At 41.9% G+C, this 16386-nt stretch overlaps 1 protein-coding gene across 2 annotated transcripts in view; it reads right to left on the bottom strand.

The window, feature by feature from the left end:
* Positions 1-16386, bottom strand: part of paxip1 (PAX interacting (with transcription-activation domain) protein 1) — a 140593-nt gene that overhangs the window by 56698 nt on the left and 67509 nt on the right. For both annotated transcript variants that reach the window (XM_072254061.1, XM_072254062.1), the window contains exon 10: positions 6605-6742. In XM_072254061.1, coding sequence (XP_072110162.1) covers positions 6605-6742 — 138 coding nt within the window. The remainder of the gene's footprint in view (positions 1-6604; positions 6743-16386) is intronic.

Here is a 16386-nt window from a genome sequence, read left to right as displayed (position 1 = left end):
TAACATCACCATTGAATTATTGAACTTATTTGACTGCACAAAACAAGAACTCTAGACAAAATACAAAATTAAGTGATGGCTATGTAGCCATCACTGTGCTCCTTCCCAATCATTAATAGTTGTCATTTAAAGTACATTAAATTGCCACAGTAACTGAATAGTAGATGTTCCAATTGGCTAGGCTACTAATTGGCAGAGAAGACAGGCATGATTAAGGCTCATGAATCAATAGTGGAACTAATAAATCTCAGTTTGATAGGGAAAGGGAGAAGAAAACTTTATAGTCACTTTAAATAAAAATCTTCATGAATCAATCCAGCACCACTGAAGCACGGGCATGAAGAACAGTGAAGTTTGCTGCTTAGTTCTCACTTAGGTTTATTTTAATTTGGTTCTTGTTTTACAAGCACTTTATTCAACTTATCAGCAAAACATAGTTGATTCAAGTGAAAGATGAAAATTAATTTTGTGACACTAATACAAATTATGAAGACTCGACAATCCTACAATACAAACCAAGCAAGCCTCATCTGTAAATCTGTTTCCCATACTGCCTTCCCATTGGACTCAAGAAGCTGACACACTTGCATTAACTGTTCAAGGAAAAGAAAACCACGTTTTGATTTGCCTGAATGATTTTCATGATAGAAAATAAATTTCAAAGTATCTCAGAAACAATCAACCGATCAGTTTTTTTTTGACAATTATTGAAAGGAATGAGTAACGTGCATCTTCTTGCTCATAGTCACAAGTGACTAGCTTCTTACGGTGGAGCAGAAGTTATAACAATGCCAAACTGAACTTCACCATCATTGCCCTGCATAATCACTTTTCCAAGGATAACTCATCCAAATGAATCAGAGTGAGGTTTAATATCACTGATATTCCCTATGCCATGAAATTTATTTATGGAAGCAGTACAGTACAATACATAGAAATATTATAAATTACAGTAATAAAAATAACTTAGTCTAAAAGAGCGCAGAAATAATGAGGTAGTCTTTATGGGTTGGTTCATTGTCCAATCAGAAATCTGAAGGCACAGGGGAAGATGATGTTCCTAAAGCATTTTGTGTGTGACTTCAGTCTCCTGTGTCTCTTCACTGATGGTGGTAATAAGAAGAGGGCATATCCTGGGTGATGGGGGTCCTTAATGATTGATGCCACTTTTTCAGGCATTACCTTTTGAAGTCGTCCTCACTGCAGGAGACTGGTGTTCATGATGGAGCTGGCTTAGCTTGCAGCCCTCTTTTTCTGATCCTGTGCACACGGACCCCCGTCATCATTATCCACCATTTACACAAATCTCATATTAGCCCCTTCTTAAACAATTAATGTCCCCATTTGGTCAACAACTTCTTTGCCTGTTACGCTCATTCACCAACATTGCCTGATTTGTGTTTTTTTTTCCATTTTCTTTTGTGCACAAGGAGGGAATTGGGTGCCAGAGTGCCTGAACTGTTTTGCTTGCCTTTTGTGCAGGAGAGGGGATTTGCGGGTTGATGTACCTGCTCCATATTTGTTTTTTTTTTGGGGGGGGGGGGGAAGGGAGATTTGAGGGTCAATGTACCTGTTCCACATTTGTTTGTCTTTTTAGTGGGGGATTTGCGGGGTCGATGATCGTGATGCCTTTCTTTAATTTCATGGCTACTTGGATAATTGAAGAATTTCAGTTGTATACTTTGATAATAAATGAACCTTTGTACATGTTAGTGGTACACACTAGTAGTTTCAAACTGATGGTTTTCATGACATCTTAAAGTCAAAATGCAGCTTAAGGCAGTGGTTATACAGACAAAGCAGAGCCTTAGTTTATCATCAAGAACATGCAGTATGCCATGAAATATGCAAGTGAACATTGGTTTTGTTAAAAACATTATCAAAATACAATTAAAAACAAGTTAGAAATGGAAGCCAATAAAAATTTTACTTCCATTCGTGATTCAATGCACAGACCAGATTTTTCAGCATAACTGCTGTAACAGTGTCATGGAGTCATACAAAAACAGGCCTGTCAGCCCGTTCAGTCCATGCCAAACTATTATACTGCTTAGTCCTACCAACCTACACTCACATCATAGCCCTCTGTATCCCTCCCGGCCACATAGCTATCCAAATTTCTCTTAAATGTTGAAATCAAACCCACATCCACCATTTCCACAGGCAGTTCATTCCATACGCTCATCATCCTGAATGAAGTTTTCCCCTCTTGTTCCCCTTAAACATTTCACCTTTCACCCTTAACCCATGACCTCCAGTGGTAGACTCCCCAACCTCAGTGGAAAAAGCCTGCGTGTATTTACACTACTAGCCATTTATACAGGAAATCTACATCCCTCAATTTTATATCATGGAAACATTACAAAAACAGTTACAAATGTGAAGAGCATGGGTAAATCCCACTGTTGGGGAGGGGCTTCCAAAAGAGAGATGGTGTATGTTCTTTAACTGAACTTCAGAAGGGCTTTGACAAGGAACCAGGCACAAGGATGCTAAACAAGGTAGAAGCCAGTGGTATTACAGGCAAAGTAACAGCAAAGAGAGAAGATTGGCTGACTGGCAGAAGTCAGAATGTGGAGATAAAGAGGTTTCTTTCTAGGATGGCTACCTGTGATTAGTGGAGTTCTGAAGGGGTCAATGTTGAAAGCGCAACTTTCACTTCAAAAATTAATGATCTACATGAGGGAACTGATGGCATTGTGACCAAGTTTGCAGAGAACATCAAGACAGGTGGAGGAACTTGTGTTATCATGGAGGCAGGAAGGCTGCAGAAGGAAAACAACATACGGAAGTATATGCTTATGCACCTTGGTAGAAAGAATAAAGGTGCAATTGTTCCTCTCGGGGTCTTGTAGTGGATCAGGTGGCAAAAACATTTATCTGTTTTTTTATATAACGAGGCAGAGTTGCTGGCTTGATGCTCAACCCAGCACAGACGCAAAGTGGTACAAGGAGCCGGCGAGATTTAAACCTGGGACCACTCGCCTCAAACTCAGGTGCGAATGCTACTGCACCACCGGGCAGCAATAAAGGTGCAGACTCTTCTCAAAATGGAGAGAAAATTCAGAAATCAGAGGTGCAATTGAATGGATTCTTAGTTTAGGATTCCCTCAGGGTCAACTTGCAGACTGAGTTGGTACTAAAAGCAGTAAATGCAACAGTAGTATTCATTTTGTGAGGATTAGAATATAAAGCTGACTTCATCTGGAATACTGACAGCAATTTTGGCCCGTGTATTCAAGGAAGGGTGTGCTGGTCCTGGAGAGGGCCCAGAGCAAGTTCACAAGAATGATGCGAAGAATAGAAGTCTTAACAGGAGGACAGCCAGATACTGAAAGGTTTGTACATGGAGAGGATGCTTCCATCAGTGGGAGAGTCTAAAATCCAATGGTTCTGCATCAGAATAAAAGGGAATGTCCCTTTGGAACTGACACTTCTATTTATTTATTGAGATACAGTGCAGAGTGGGCCCTTTCTGCCCTTTGAGCTGCATTGCCCAGTAACCCCCGATTTAACCCTAGCCTAATCATTAGACAGTGTGGGCACGTGGCCAAGTGGTTAAGGCATTGGACTAGCGAGCCCCAGCCGAGGGAACATAGAATAGTACAGCACAGTACAGGCCCTTCGGCCCAATGTTGTGCCAACCCTCAAACCCTGCCTCCCATATAAGCCCCCACCTTAAATTCCTCCATATTCCTGTCTAGTAGTCTCTTAAACTTCACTAGTGTATCTGCCTCCACCACTGACTCAGGCAGTGCATTCCACGCACCAACCACTCTCTGAGTAAAAAACTTTCCTCTAATATCCCCCTTGAACTTCCCACCCTTTACCTTAAAACCATGTCCTCTTGTATTGAGCAGTGGTGCCCTGGGGAAACGGTGCTGGCTATCCACTCTATCTATTCCTCACACTATCTTGTACACCTCTATTATGTCTCCTCTCATCCTCCTTCTCTCCAAAGAGTAAAGTCCTAGCTCCTTTAATCTCTGATCATAATGCATACTCTTTAAACCAGGCAGCATCCTGGTAAATCTCCTCTGTACCTTTTCCAATGCTTCCACATCCTTCCTATAGTGAGGCGACCAGAACTGCACACAATACTCCAAGTGTGGCCTAACCAGAGTTTTATAGAGCTGCATCATTACATCACGACTCTTAAACTCTATCCATCAACTTATGAAAGCTAACACCCCATAAGCTTTCTTAACTACCCTACCTACCTGTGAGGCAACTTTCAGGGATCTGTGAACATGTACCCCCAGATCCCTCTGCTCCTCCACACTACCAAGTATCCTACCATTTACTTTGTACTCTGCCATTTACTTTGTACTCTGCCTTGGAGTTTGTCCTTCCAAAGTGTACCATCTCACACTTCTCTGGGTTGAACTCCATCTGCCACTTCTCAGCCCACTTCTGCATCCTATCAATGTCTCTCTGCAACCTTCGACAATCCTCTGCACTATCTACAACATCACCAACCTTTGTGTCGTCTGCAAACTTGCCAACCCACCCTTCTAGCCCCACATCCAGGTCGCTAATAAAACGTGTTGTGTCCTTGAGCAAAGCACTTAATCACATACTGCTGTGCGACGACACTGGTGCCAAGCTGTATGGGTCCTAATGCCCTTCCCTTGGTCAACATGGGTGTCGTGGAGAGGGGAGACTTGCAGCATGGGCATCTGCTGGTCTTCCATACAACCTTGCCCAGGCCTGCGCCCTGGAAAGTGAAGACTTTCCAGGCGCTGATCCATGGTCTCGCAAGACTAACGGATGCCTTTACTTTAATCACTAGACAATTTACAATAACCAATTAACCTACCAATCGGTAGCTGTTTGGACTGTGGGAGGGAACCAGAGCACCCGGAGAAACCCACGCGGTCACAAGGAGAATGTACAGACACCTTACAAACAGCGGCAGGAATTGAGCCCGGATCGCTGCTGTACTAACCACTACACTATGTGCCAACCAATGTCACCTGTCCAAGTTCCCCCATAGATGCTATCTGAGTTCCTCCAACGCTTTGTGCTGGTAGAGATTGATACAAATTTGATGAAGAGAAACTTCTTCAGCCAGAAGGCAATGAATTTGTGGTCACAGAGGGCTACGGAAGCCAAGCCATTGGGTATATTTAAGATAGAGATTGGTTGTTGGACATGCAGACTGGGGGAAGGGGGTAAAATCCATTTATCGAGTACTTTGCTCTGGCCACAGTACCAGCTGGGTTCTCCCGGTGACTAACCATTTTAATTTCACTTCCCTTTTTCACATCAACAGGTTTGTACAGCCACCTACTTCTACTACTAAATAGAGGCTAGATGCAGGTTAGTGGAACAGCACCTCATATTCTGCCTTGATAGCCTCCAACCTGATGGCAAGAACATTGATTTCCCTAACCGCACATAACAACTTAGTTTTGTTCCCCACTTTTCACACCAAACCCCATCACCTTTCCCTCCTCTTCCCTCTCAATCTGTCCATCATCCAAATACTTTTCTGATCAGTTTTCCTCCCCACCACCCTCCCATTAGTTCATGGTCCACCATCCAATCAGATTTATTTTCCTTTAGCCCTTTGTCATTTCCCCACCCTCAACTGATCCACTTACCACCCAACTCTTGATCCACCCCTTCTCCCCACCATTTTATACTGGCCAACTCCCCCCTTTATTTCTACTTCAGATGAAGGGACTCGATAGAAAATGTCAGCTGTCCAATTTCCTCCACAGATGCTGGCTAAACTGCTGAGTTTCTCCAACGCGTTATGTTGGTAAAGATTGATAAATTTTTAATTGGTAAAAGGGTTAAGGGCAACAGAGAGGAGGGCGCTTTTTTTATAAAACAAAACAGCTATGACTGAATGGCAGAACAGACATGATGGGCTGAATTACCCTATCTTACTTCTATATCCCATGGTCTGTATTGGAAGAATGCTTGCTGTTGAAGCCAGTTTTGGGTTGATTATTTTTCAGCTTTTCATGAAAGGAATGTAAAAGTTGATCCAAAAAGGAGAATTTTGGATCAGCACAGGTTCCACAAAATCCCAAATTGCTGATGCACATCTATGGTTAATTGATTTTTAAATAAAACTCTCAAATGGATGTCATCAGCATCTTTAAGGGATATGCAATAAATAATGGCAATGACATTCAGATATTAACATATACTACTTTGAAAATCATTTTCATGCAGACATTTATAGATTTTTCATAAAATTCTGTTAACAGAAGACTGACGAGATGACAAACTGTGCAAATAAAAGTAATACTGATGAGTTAGAAAGTGTCTTTGAAAGCAAATCTGTAGGTCATAAATCAATTCAATCTAGTGGTGAATGAAGTTTAACCATACCAATTCAAAAGCCTGATAAAAGTATTGTACATTTCTAATTTTGTCTTATGTTCTACCTTTTATTTTTTAATATTACATAATTAATTATTATACTTGTATACAACAGGATAATCTTCAAACACAATACACTAAGTATATGTCTTCTGCTCTATGGTGTACTGTCCTACTTACTGACAAAACATGGCGATCAACACTCAGAAGTTTTCGAAAAGTTAATTATTAAGCCAACGTGAAACTCCTGTAGCTGGTTACTCACATGTTGAGAGCAGGGTTTTCCACCTGGTGGGAAAGCTACAGGAAAATGAAGTGCTCTGTGAGGTGGAACCATCTTCTTCTTCTTTAAGACTGTGTTCAGCCAATGAGCAGTGACGCAGCGCTTTCCCTCTCGCAAGGCCTGTCAACAATACGAAAACAAAAAGTGGTAATCGATGGTAATGTCTGTAAAACCAAACACTGAAAAAATTCCACTAACACGAGGAAATCTGCAGATGCTGGAACTTCAAGCAACACACATAAAAGTTGCAGGCCAGGCAGCATCTCTAGGAAGAGGTACAGTCGACGTTTCGGGCCGAGACCCGTCCTGACGAAGGGTCTCGGCCCGAAACGTTGACTGTACCTCTTCCTAGAGATGCTGCCTGGCCTGCTGCGTTCACCAGCAACTTTTATGTGTGCTAAGAAAAAATTCGGATATGGGACTGGAAGATCAAATTTCCAATATGGAACAAAGGAAAGTACAGTGCATTTAAGTGGAAAAACAAGCCAAAAAGCTGCATTTAAATTCCACAGTGCAATATTTACAGTCAAGACCCTAAACCTGGAACAGGTCTGCAGCAAATGGACTTCCTAAATTTATGTTGATTTTAATGCAATGTATAGCTCAGCTACTGAATCTCTGGTCAAAACTACAAGATAATTCATGCGTATAGTAACAATCTGTAAACTCATCACTAGTGGCTGTGTGGAGTGCGTCACATTTCAAACCATCTGATAATTCTCAATTGAGTGAATTATTCAAGTTAAGCAAACTGACGAGAGATTATTCTGGTGGAAAGTGAAGAATTGAGAGAAAAAAGTCAACCAGAAAAAGTAATCAATGGGACGAGTCTATAGGCCCATTAACCCTGCTCCACCATTTAACAATCATGGCAGTTTTACTACCACAACACCATTTCCCTGTGCTATCCTCATAAACCTTTATTCCTGATGCGAGAGTACTACAACCAGCAAGACAAGCTTTTCACTGTACCTCAGTAAATGTGACAATAATAAACCAATTTCAATACATCCCATCGGCCTGTGTCATATTAACTGCTGTGCTCATTCTTCTTTCAACCCCATTATAACTTGAATAATCCACTCTCAAATGCATCGTATAAACACCCTCTTAAAATTATTTTTAAACATAAAACCAGCATTCTCCTTGTCATATTGTTAAATCAAAATTACTGGATGATCTATTCTTTCCAAATGCATAAAATACTATTAATTTTCAGACTATTAGTGAGCCATTCTTTTCTTCTGAGAAATGCAGTGTACCCTTTACACCACTTAACACTGCCACAGAAAGTATGTACTGGAAAGGTGCATAGGACAGCACTAACTAGCATTCAAATGAGTGGGTGAGAGGGATGCCAAATTTGAAGTACTTTGCTAGGTTGGGAAGAAGTTGGTAGAAACTCATTCAATGGATATCTAGCCTGGACACAGGATATCAGATTTACACGAAGTGGGTGAACCATCCTGGAAAGGAAACTGTGAGGGACGATGTTCGTACAAGGACAGGGTAACAAAAGCAATGATCCACAAAGGTGGGGGACTTGAAGTGAATGGAAGGGTGGCTAGGGAGTGGATGGGGGAAATATATGGTCTGCAGTGCAGGATTAGCTGCTTCAAATTCTGAAGGAGTCATTTTAGTTGCTGTGGCCAATTTTCTCAATAACACAAAGCTAATGAGCCGCAGTCAGCCATCAGATCCAATGACTGTCACCCACCAGAGAGCAACCTGAAAAGGTTAATTATATCCTAGAAAGGTTACCTCTCCCCCAAAATAATGAAATCAGAAGAACGCAGCCGATGATGTGGCTTGGTCTTCACCTTTCTCAGCATCTGCATCCCTCTTACGTGCAGTCCTAAGTGTGTCACAGAGCCACAGTACAGAAACAGGTCCCTGCTAGTGTCTATGCTCTGTAGCCCCCTCCCACCTTAATTCCCTGTACCAATATATCCTGATTTTTTTTTAAATGACTATCACATGAAGTGTTTGTCACTTGTAATCCAAACATTACTGCTCACTGCTGACAGCCTCTGAATTTTGGAGGGGGGGGGAGGGGGGCATTAAAAGTTAAACATACTGATGACTGTTGTCTTATACAGCCCAGACCAGGTAAGACAGTAGATTTCATAGTGAACATTAATGAAGCCGAAGTTCTATAGATTAATTTACTGAAATTAAAATCCCTTCATAGTACTTTTGCTTTTGAAAGTGAGATTGAGCAATCAGGCTGCCAGATGAGTAACTTAATATACTATCCCATTATAACAAAGAATGTCAGAAACACCTGGGTCAGGCAGCATTCACTCACAGAAAGACTGAAACTTTTCAATTCAAGGACCTTGATAATAAGTTGTGGACCAGAAACATTACTCAATCAGCTAGCATCTGTGTGAAGAGTTGAGCACTTGCAATATTTTCTGATTTTTTCAGTTTTACAGCATTCATAATTCTTTTTAGATTCCATAAAGTTGTCATAGCTGGTGGAGGTGAAGGAGGGGGTGGTAATGCGGATAAGTTCCCATTACATGCTCCCAATGGCATGTGTCTCAACTAGCCTCTGACAGCCAAGTCCAGCTCCTGTCTTTCACGTGCGCCTCAGCTACTAAGCCCAGCAGAACTGCTTATACTGGCAAGAGGAGGAGTAAAGGTGGGTTACTAGCTCCTTAAAAAAAAAGTTGCTGCAGATAGATGGGGCTTGTCAGCCATGGTTGTTAGGTCATCTAGGAGGAAAAATCTGATCTCAAACCTTGATTGTTTTGCGGCCATACCCACTAATGATGAAGGCTTCAGGAGTAAACCCCGAGGGAAAAATCTGGAGCTGGAATACCTAAGGCAGCCCTATGTTGAGTTCAATGCTGACTGGTAACTCCTGTGATGCCTCTGCTGCCAAACTGTATCAGTCTCTGCAGTTCCTTTAGATTCATCAGCTATATGGAGAGGGGGAGCCTACTGCAAGAGCAACAGGTTGCTCTCTATATTGTACTGCCCTGGCTTGCATATTGAATGTAGATAGCTAGGACGCAACATCCATGGTTGACCCTAACGGAGGGCTTCAAGTTTCATTATGCTACCATTGTTCTCATGCAGTTGTTGACATGTCACAACTGTATAAAAAGCGGAGACTTCCTCACTGCTTTCAAAGAAATTCCTCAATGTCTTTGTGGGCTTATTATTCATAACCATCACACTTACAGCACTAATGAGGGTGGGGCTACTACAAAAGATTTAACTGTAAACAAAGAGATCTTTACATCCCTGTTGAACAGCTTCACAACTGTAGGATACCCTTCAGTCAAATCTTTGATGAAAAACTGTTCTCTATGAAGCACAGAATCATTACAGCACCAAGCAGGCAACATGAAAGGCTCAGTAATCCATGTTATGTCATGGTTCCTACTCTGTAGTTTTGTGGTATCTCTCTCTCTCTCACAAATATCTATTAACTTTCCTTCTGAAAGCAACAACTCAGTAACTTCCAGATGATAATTCCCACTACAGAGTGGAAAAAAGATTTTCCTCATGTCACCACTGCCAGTCATATTAAGTCTGTGCCCTCTGGTTTTCAACCTCATCAACATGAATAATTTCTTTTCACTCACCATATCTAGGCACATGATTTTGAAGACTGCAAGGAAATCACCTCCCATCTATTTCTACCGTAAGGAGACCAACCCCTTTTCTCAAGTCTATCCATATAATTGAAGTTTTTTTACCCCTAGCATTGCTGGACTAAATCTTCTTAGCACTTTCAGAAGCCATAAAATAGCTTCCAGCATACAATAACCTAACATGGACACAGCTCTCCAGTTGTGCTCAGTGTTTCATGGAGGTTCAATACTTTACTTTATTGTCGCCAAACAATTGATACTAGAGCATACAATCATCACAGCGATATTTGATTCTGCGCTTTGCGCTCCCTGGAGTACAAATCGATAGAAAATATTAAAAATTTAAATTACAAATCATGAATAGAAAATAGAAAGGGAAAGTAGGTAGTGCAAAAAAAAAACGAGAGGCAGGTTCGGATATTTGGAGGGTACGGCCCAGACCGCGTCAGGATCCGTATAACCTACTTGTGTTTAGAAAATGTCACAGCTCTCAGGATTAATAATACCAGAAATTTGATATCATCCACAAATTGATACTGTATTTGGACCAGGATTCAAATTATTTAACTCGTGAACAACATGTGTTAGCACTAAACCCCTCCTTAACCTGTCCGTTCGTTGTTATTTGTCCCAACTCCACATGATGCAACCTGCTTGATAATTCTACCATTCTGTTTCTTAAAGATCTTTCCAAGAATCAATTCATATTAAAGTAGACTCAAAAGAGGACAAGGTTAAAGTATTCATGAAGGTTGGTTAAAGATCTTCTGCTTTGAAATCCATGCCCACCAAATGGTAATTTGAGTATCTATATTTTCTACATTGCACCTTTGAATGAAGATTCCATTAGCTTGTCCATAAATAATGCCAGGCTAACACATCTAATGCAAGGCAACTTTCAGTTGTCATAACTATTGTTCTATTAAAATTGCTCTCACATTTATTATCGATTTATTTAGCCATGGAGTGCAGATTAGGCCCTTCCAGCCCTTTGAGCCATGCCGTCCCTGCAACCCCACAACCCCAATTAACCCTAACCTAATTACGAGACAGTTTACAATGACCAATTAACCTACCCAGGATGTCTTTGAACTGTGTGGGAAAACACATGCATTTATGGGTGGCGGTAAAGAGACTCCTTACGGACGGCACCAGAATTGAACCTGAACTCCAGAATGTCCTGAGCTGTAGCAGTATCGTGTTAAACACTGCACTACCGTGTCGCCCTTTAACAAACTTCTTCAGTTGCACAGTGAAGACTATGTTAACTGGTTGCATCATGGCCTGGTATGTAAACACCGATGTCAACACATGTTCCAATAATTAAATACTAGAATTTCCACATGCTCAACCATAGACAAAACAATCTGAAAGGCACCAACATTTAAAGAGTGCTTGCTACAATGATCATTTTGATGTTACCACTTTAGTAGGAATATTGCCAACAAGGTAAACAAGGAAGAACATTGAACTCTGTGATTCCCTTGTCCATTCGTCCCTCCTCACACTTATCCCTGCAAGTGGCCAAAGTGCTACAGCTGTCCATTCAGCTTTCTCATCACCACCCTTCAGTGCCACAAACAGTGCTTCAAGGTGAGGCAACAGTTTACCTGTGAATCTGCTGGAGTCATCTGCGCTCCCAATGCAGCCTCCTCAACATCGGTGAGACCTGTAAGCTGGGGACCGCTTTGGTGGCACCTCTGCAATATCCGCCTGAAGCAGAACTTCCCGGTGGCATGAACATAGATTTCTTCTCCCAGTAAAAATTTTCCCTCCCCTTCCCCTATTCTTCTTTTCCCTACATTGGCCTCTTACCCCTTTCGCCTGTCTATCACCTCCCCCTGGTGCCTCTCATCCTTCCCCTTCTCCTATGGTCCAGTCTCCTCGCTTATCAGATTCCTTCTTCTCCAGCACTTGACCTTTCCTACCCATCTGACTTCACCTCTCACCTTCCCGCTAGTCTCCTTCACCTCCCCCCACCTTTTTATTCTGACATCTTTCCCCCCTTCCTTCTCAATCCTGAAAAAGAGTCTTGACCCGAAACGTTGACTGCTTATTCATTTTCATAGATATTGCCCGAGTTCCTCCAGGAGAGGCACAGAGACAGATATGGAAGGCTGCAAACTTCAGTGGGAAGTATTTCCTGCGGGGTTTTAATATGGAATGATTAATGTACTCATTTATCCATTGGTCCCTTGAGAAGGGACTGGTTCATTCTGATGAAACATCACATCAGTACGGAAACTCATTCACTTGCAGTGATAGACACTATATGACATTGGGAACATTGCGTTTGGATCTCGCTTCCACACATGCCATTTCCAGCCTCCAATGGGTAATACCAGTTCAGTGTAACCCTTTTCTCCCTCCAGGATCTTTCCCTCGGTTCAACAAAACTCAGATACCTGTTTAGTGTAACTGTATTATTTGATGTCTTGCTGAACTATGATCTATGCCTCACTCATATGCTCCGATTGCTCTCAAAAGGTAATCCATCTTTTCTTCAGCACCTACTCCAGTCGTGTCCTCCTCTTGCACCCTTACACCCAAGCACTTTCTGCTTACTACCCTACCCCATTGGCAGCAGCAGTCACCTCAGCCTAACTCTGTAGAATGCTCTTCTTAAACTTTACCCCTCTCTGCATTTTTAAGCACCTTCAACTCAATTGTCATGCATAACACTATTAACGAAATTTGGAGAATGTTCAATGTTATTCTTGGTCTCTTTGAAGAGCAATAGAATAGTCCGTTTGCAGCATTAAAGGAATTCAAGAACAGTTTGTTGTGGTTATGCACTAAATACCTTGATAAAATAAGCATGAACACTTAGGAGATAAAAAAGACTAGCACTACTATTCTTACTAAACTACAAAATGTTTATGACACACACTGGCACATGCAAGAATTGTGTGATGCACAGATGCAGACACAACGCTTTCAATCAGAAACAGGACAAGTTATTAATGGAAAATCTTCTCGCAGGTGTATAAGATACTATCTACATAATAATTTGGGGAAACCGAGGAAGACAGTATGGATACAAGATGAATCATTTACAAAAAGAATCATTCAAGAGAATTTGTTGTTTTTTTTTATCTTAAAAGATTTACATAAGTGATGGAAAGTTAATAAGGCACATCTTTTAATGCATTACAGGGGACTGAAAAAGTCCACTTTAATATAGATTAACCCCTGCTCTCAAAAGTCACAGCATTGTAATTAACTAATTGACTAATATTCAAAGGACCCAAATTACTGAGTGAATTGGTCAGCAGCCAGAGATCCATGACAAATGAGTTAGAACTATAATCACTAAACTATTATCCAACTAACTACTCCAGTACGCTTGTAGCCATTCTATATTTATTGCTACTTAACAGCTTTTAACTCTGATGAATCTGCCTGAAGAAAAGATTAAACAAATCTTTTTCATTTTACTAAAATAAACCAGTTCTGCAGCAACATCTGTAAGAAAAATTGTGCAGATGCTGGGAATCCAGAGCAACACACACATGCTGGAGAAACTCATCAGGTCGGGCAACATTTATGGAAATGAATGTTTCAGGTCATTTATCAAGACTGGAAAGGAAGGGGAATGATGCCAGAATAAGGTGCTGTGGAAAGGGGAAGGAAGACAAGCTAGAAGGTGATAGGTGAAGCCAAGTAGGTGAAGGAAGGGGGATGAAGTAAGAATCTGGGAGGTGCTAGGCAGAAAAGGCAAAGGACGGGAGAGGAAGGAATCTGATAGGACAGGAGAGTGGGCCATGGGAAAAAGGGAAGGAAGAGGGTCACTACGGGGAGGTGATAAATAGGTGAGAAGTAATGAGAGATCAGAGTGGAGAATTGAAGAAAAGGGGAGGGGACGGGAAAAATATTACCGGAAGTTGGCGAAATCGATGCTCATGCCCAGGCTGGAGGTTTCCTAGACAAAATATGAAGGGTTGCTCCTGCAACCTGACAGTGGTCTCATCAAGGCAGAAGTGGAGGCCATGGACCAACATATCAGAACGGAATGAGAAAAGGAATTAAAATAGCCTGAAAAGTCGACTGTTTATTCATTTCCATAGATGCCACCTAACCTGCTGAGCTCTTCCTGCATTTTGTGTCTGCAGCAACATAGAAGTCACTTAATCTAGACGCATCACCAAGAATCCTTTAAGAGTCACCTGTTACATAAAGATTACAAAATCCTGCAACTGTTCAGAGAGCTTTTGCAAAAATTAGTCATCAGTCTGCTTCATTACTCTGAAACAGAGGATCACAGCCCTGGGGAGTGTAACAAATGTGCTTTAAATCATGTTTCTTATTCACAAGCAACCAGCGCACAGCATAAATGACTGCTGGAAAACCACACAAGCAGTTTCATGAAGAACTCAGCAGACAAAACCAGACATCTTGCTCAATAGAAAGATCCTCGGTCACAACTTCTGAACAAGTGCTGATTTACTCTGTAGCTTACAATACGTTACAGAGAACTAATGAACAGCACTGGAGTACTCGCAAGCCAGTGGGGATATTAATTTGGTGCTATAGTACAGTCACACACACCCCTTGTAATGACTCCATGATAAATTCATCAAGATATTGGAAGGATATATTCATGATTGCCTTCGAATACAGTGGAGATAAACCAGGTGCAGGTGTCCCCCGCTTTTCCAACGTTCGCTTTACGAAACCTCACTGTTACGAAAGACCTACATTAGTTCTCTGTTTTCGCCTTCAGAAGGTGTTTTCACTGTCACGAAAAAAAAGCAGCGCGAGATAAAAAGCAGTGCGCGTCCCGAGCAGCCAGTCTCCCCCGGATTCAGAACTGCATTCTAGCCGGCATTGCTTAAACACGTGCCTGTGAGCAGCCGTTAGCAAGATGAGTTCTAAGGTATCGGGAAAGCCTAAAGAGCTCGTAAGGGTGTTACACTTAGCGTAAAACTAGACATAATTAAGCGTTTCGATCATGGTGAATGAACCAAGGACAAAGTGAGTTTGGCTTGTGGAAGCTGACGAAGATGATGTTGAAGAGGTTTTGGCATCCCATGACCAAGAACTGATAGATGAAGAGCTGATGCAATTGGAAGAAGAAAGGATAACAATCGAAACCGAATGCAGAAGCAAACTGAACGTGAAGCAACTGCGTGAGATTTTCGCTGCAATGATAAAGTATGACTTTAATTTTGAAAAGGTACGTAGGTTTAGGGGATACTTGCAAGATGGTTTGAGTCCTTACAAAGAACTGTATGATAGAAAAATGTGCGAGGCTCAGCAGTCAAGCAAGCCTTCCACATCAGCCACAGCAGACGACGAACCTCGACCTTTGACATCGAGGCGGGCAGTCATAGGAGAAGATGAGCTGCCTGCTCTAATGGAAACAGACGACGAGATGACATCCCAGTGTCCCACCACCCCAACACCCAGGCCGCGGACAGATACTGATTCGTGGAGATTGCAGCGGTAGCCGGGAGGCACACAGCACATCTTGAAGAAAAAAGCGGAAATAAGCATACTAATTAATCAGGTGCCGCCTGACACACAATTGTCGGCCCAGACCAGAGACGATGCAATTGGAAATCGGCACTGATCTGGGCCGACAATTACATGCCAGGCAGCACCTAATTAATTAGCATGTTTGCTTCGGCTTTTTTCTTAAAGATGTGCTGTGTGCCTCTCGGCTACCGCTGCACCTCTGCACGCTTCGCGGATCGGTATCAGTCGGTGGTCTGGAGGGTGGGGGCCACTGCACCACCCAACCTGCGACGACTCAGCCTAACACACCACCATCAGTGTGCTCGGCACTGTCCCGATTCCAGTAAGTGAGACTACCCTGTACATACATTATTTCTACTTTATATAGGCTGTGTATTTTTACATGTTATTTGGTATGATTTGGCAGCTTCATAGCTTAAAGGTTACTGGAGAGCGCTTGCGCCGTGTTTTTGCCAACAGCGCTTACGTGAGATTTTTTGCCGACAGCACTTGCGTGAGATTTTCGCTACGGAGAACAGTGCAGTAATGATTGTGGAAAAGTATTTCTACTTTATATAGGCTGTGTATTTATCATATCATTCCTGCTTTTACTATATGTTACTGTTATTTTAGGTTTTATGTGTTATTTGGCATGATTTGGTAGGTTATTTTTGGGTCTGCGAATGCTCACAAAATTTT

The sequence above is a fragment of the Mobula birostris genome, chromosome 3 (assembly GCF_030028105.1).
Source record: "Mobula birostris isolate sMobBir1 chromosome 3, sMobBir1.hap1, whole genome shotgun sequence".
NCBI classification, from domain to species: Eukaryota; Metazoa; Chordata; class Chondrichthyes; order Myliobatiformes; family Myliobatidae; genus Mobula; species Mobula birostris.
This window is presented reverse-complemented; position numbering and strand designations above follow the sequence as displayed.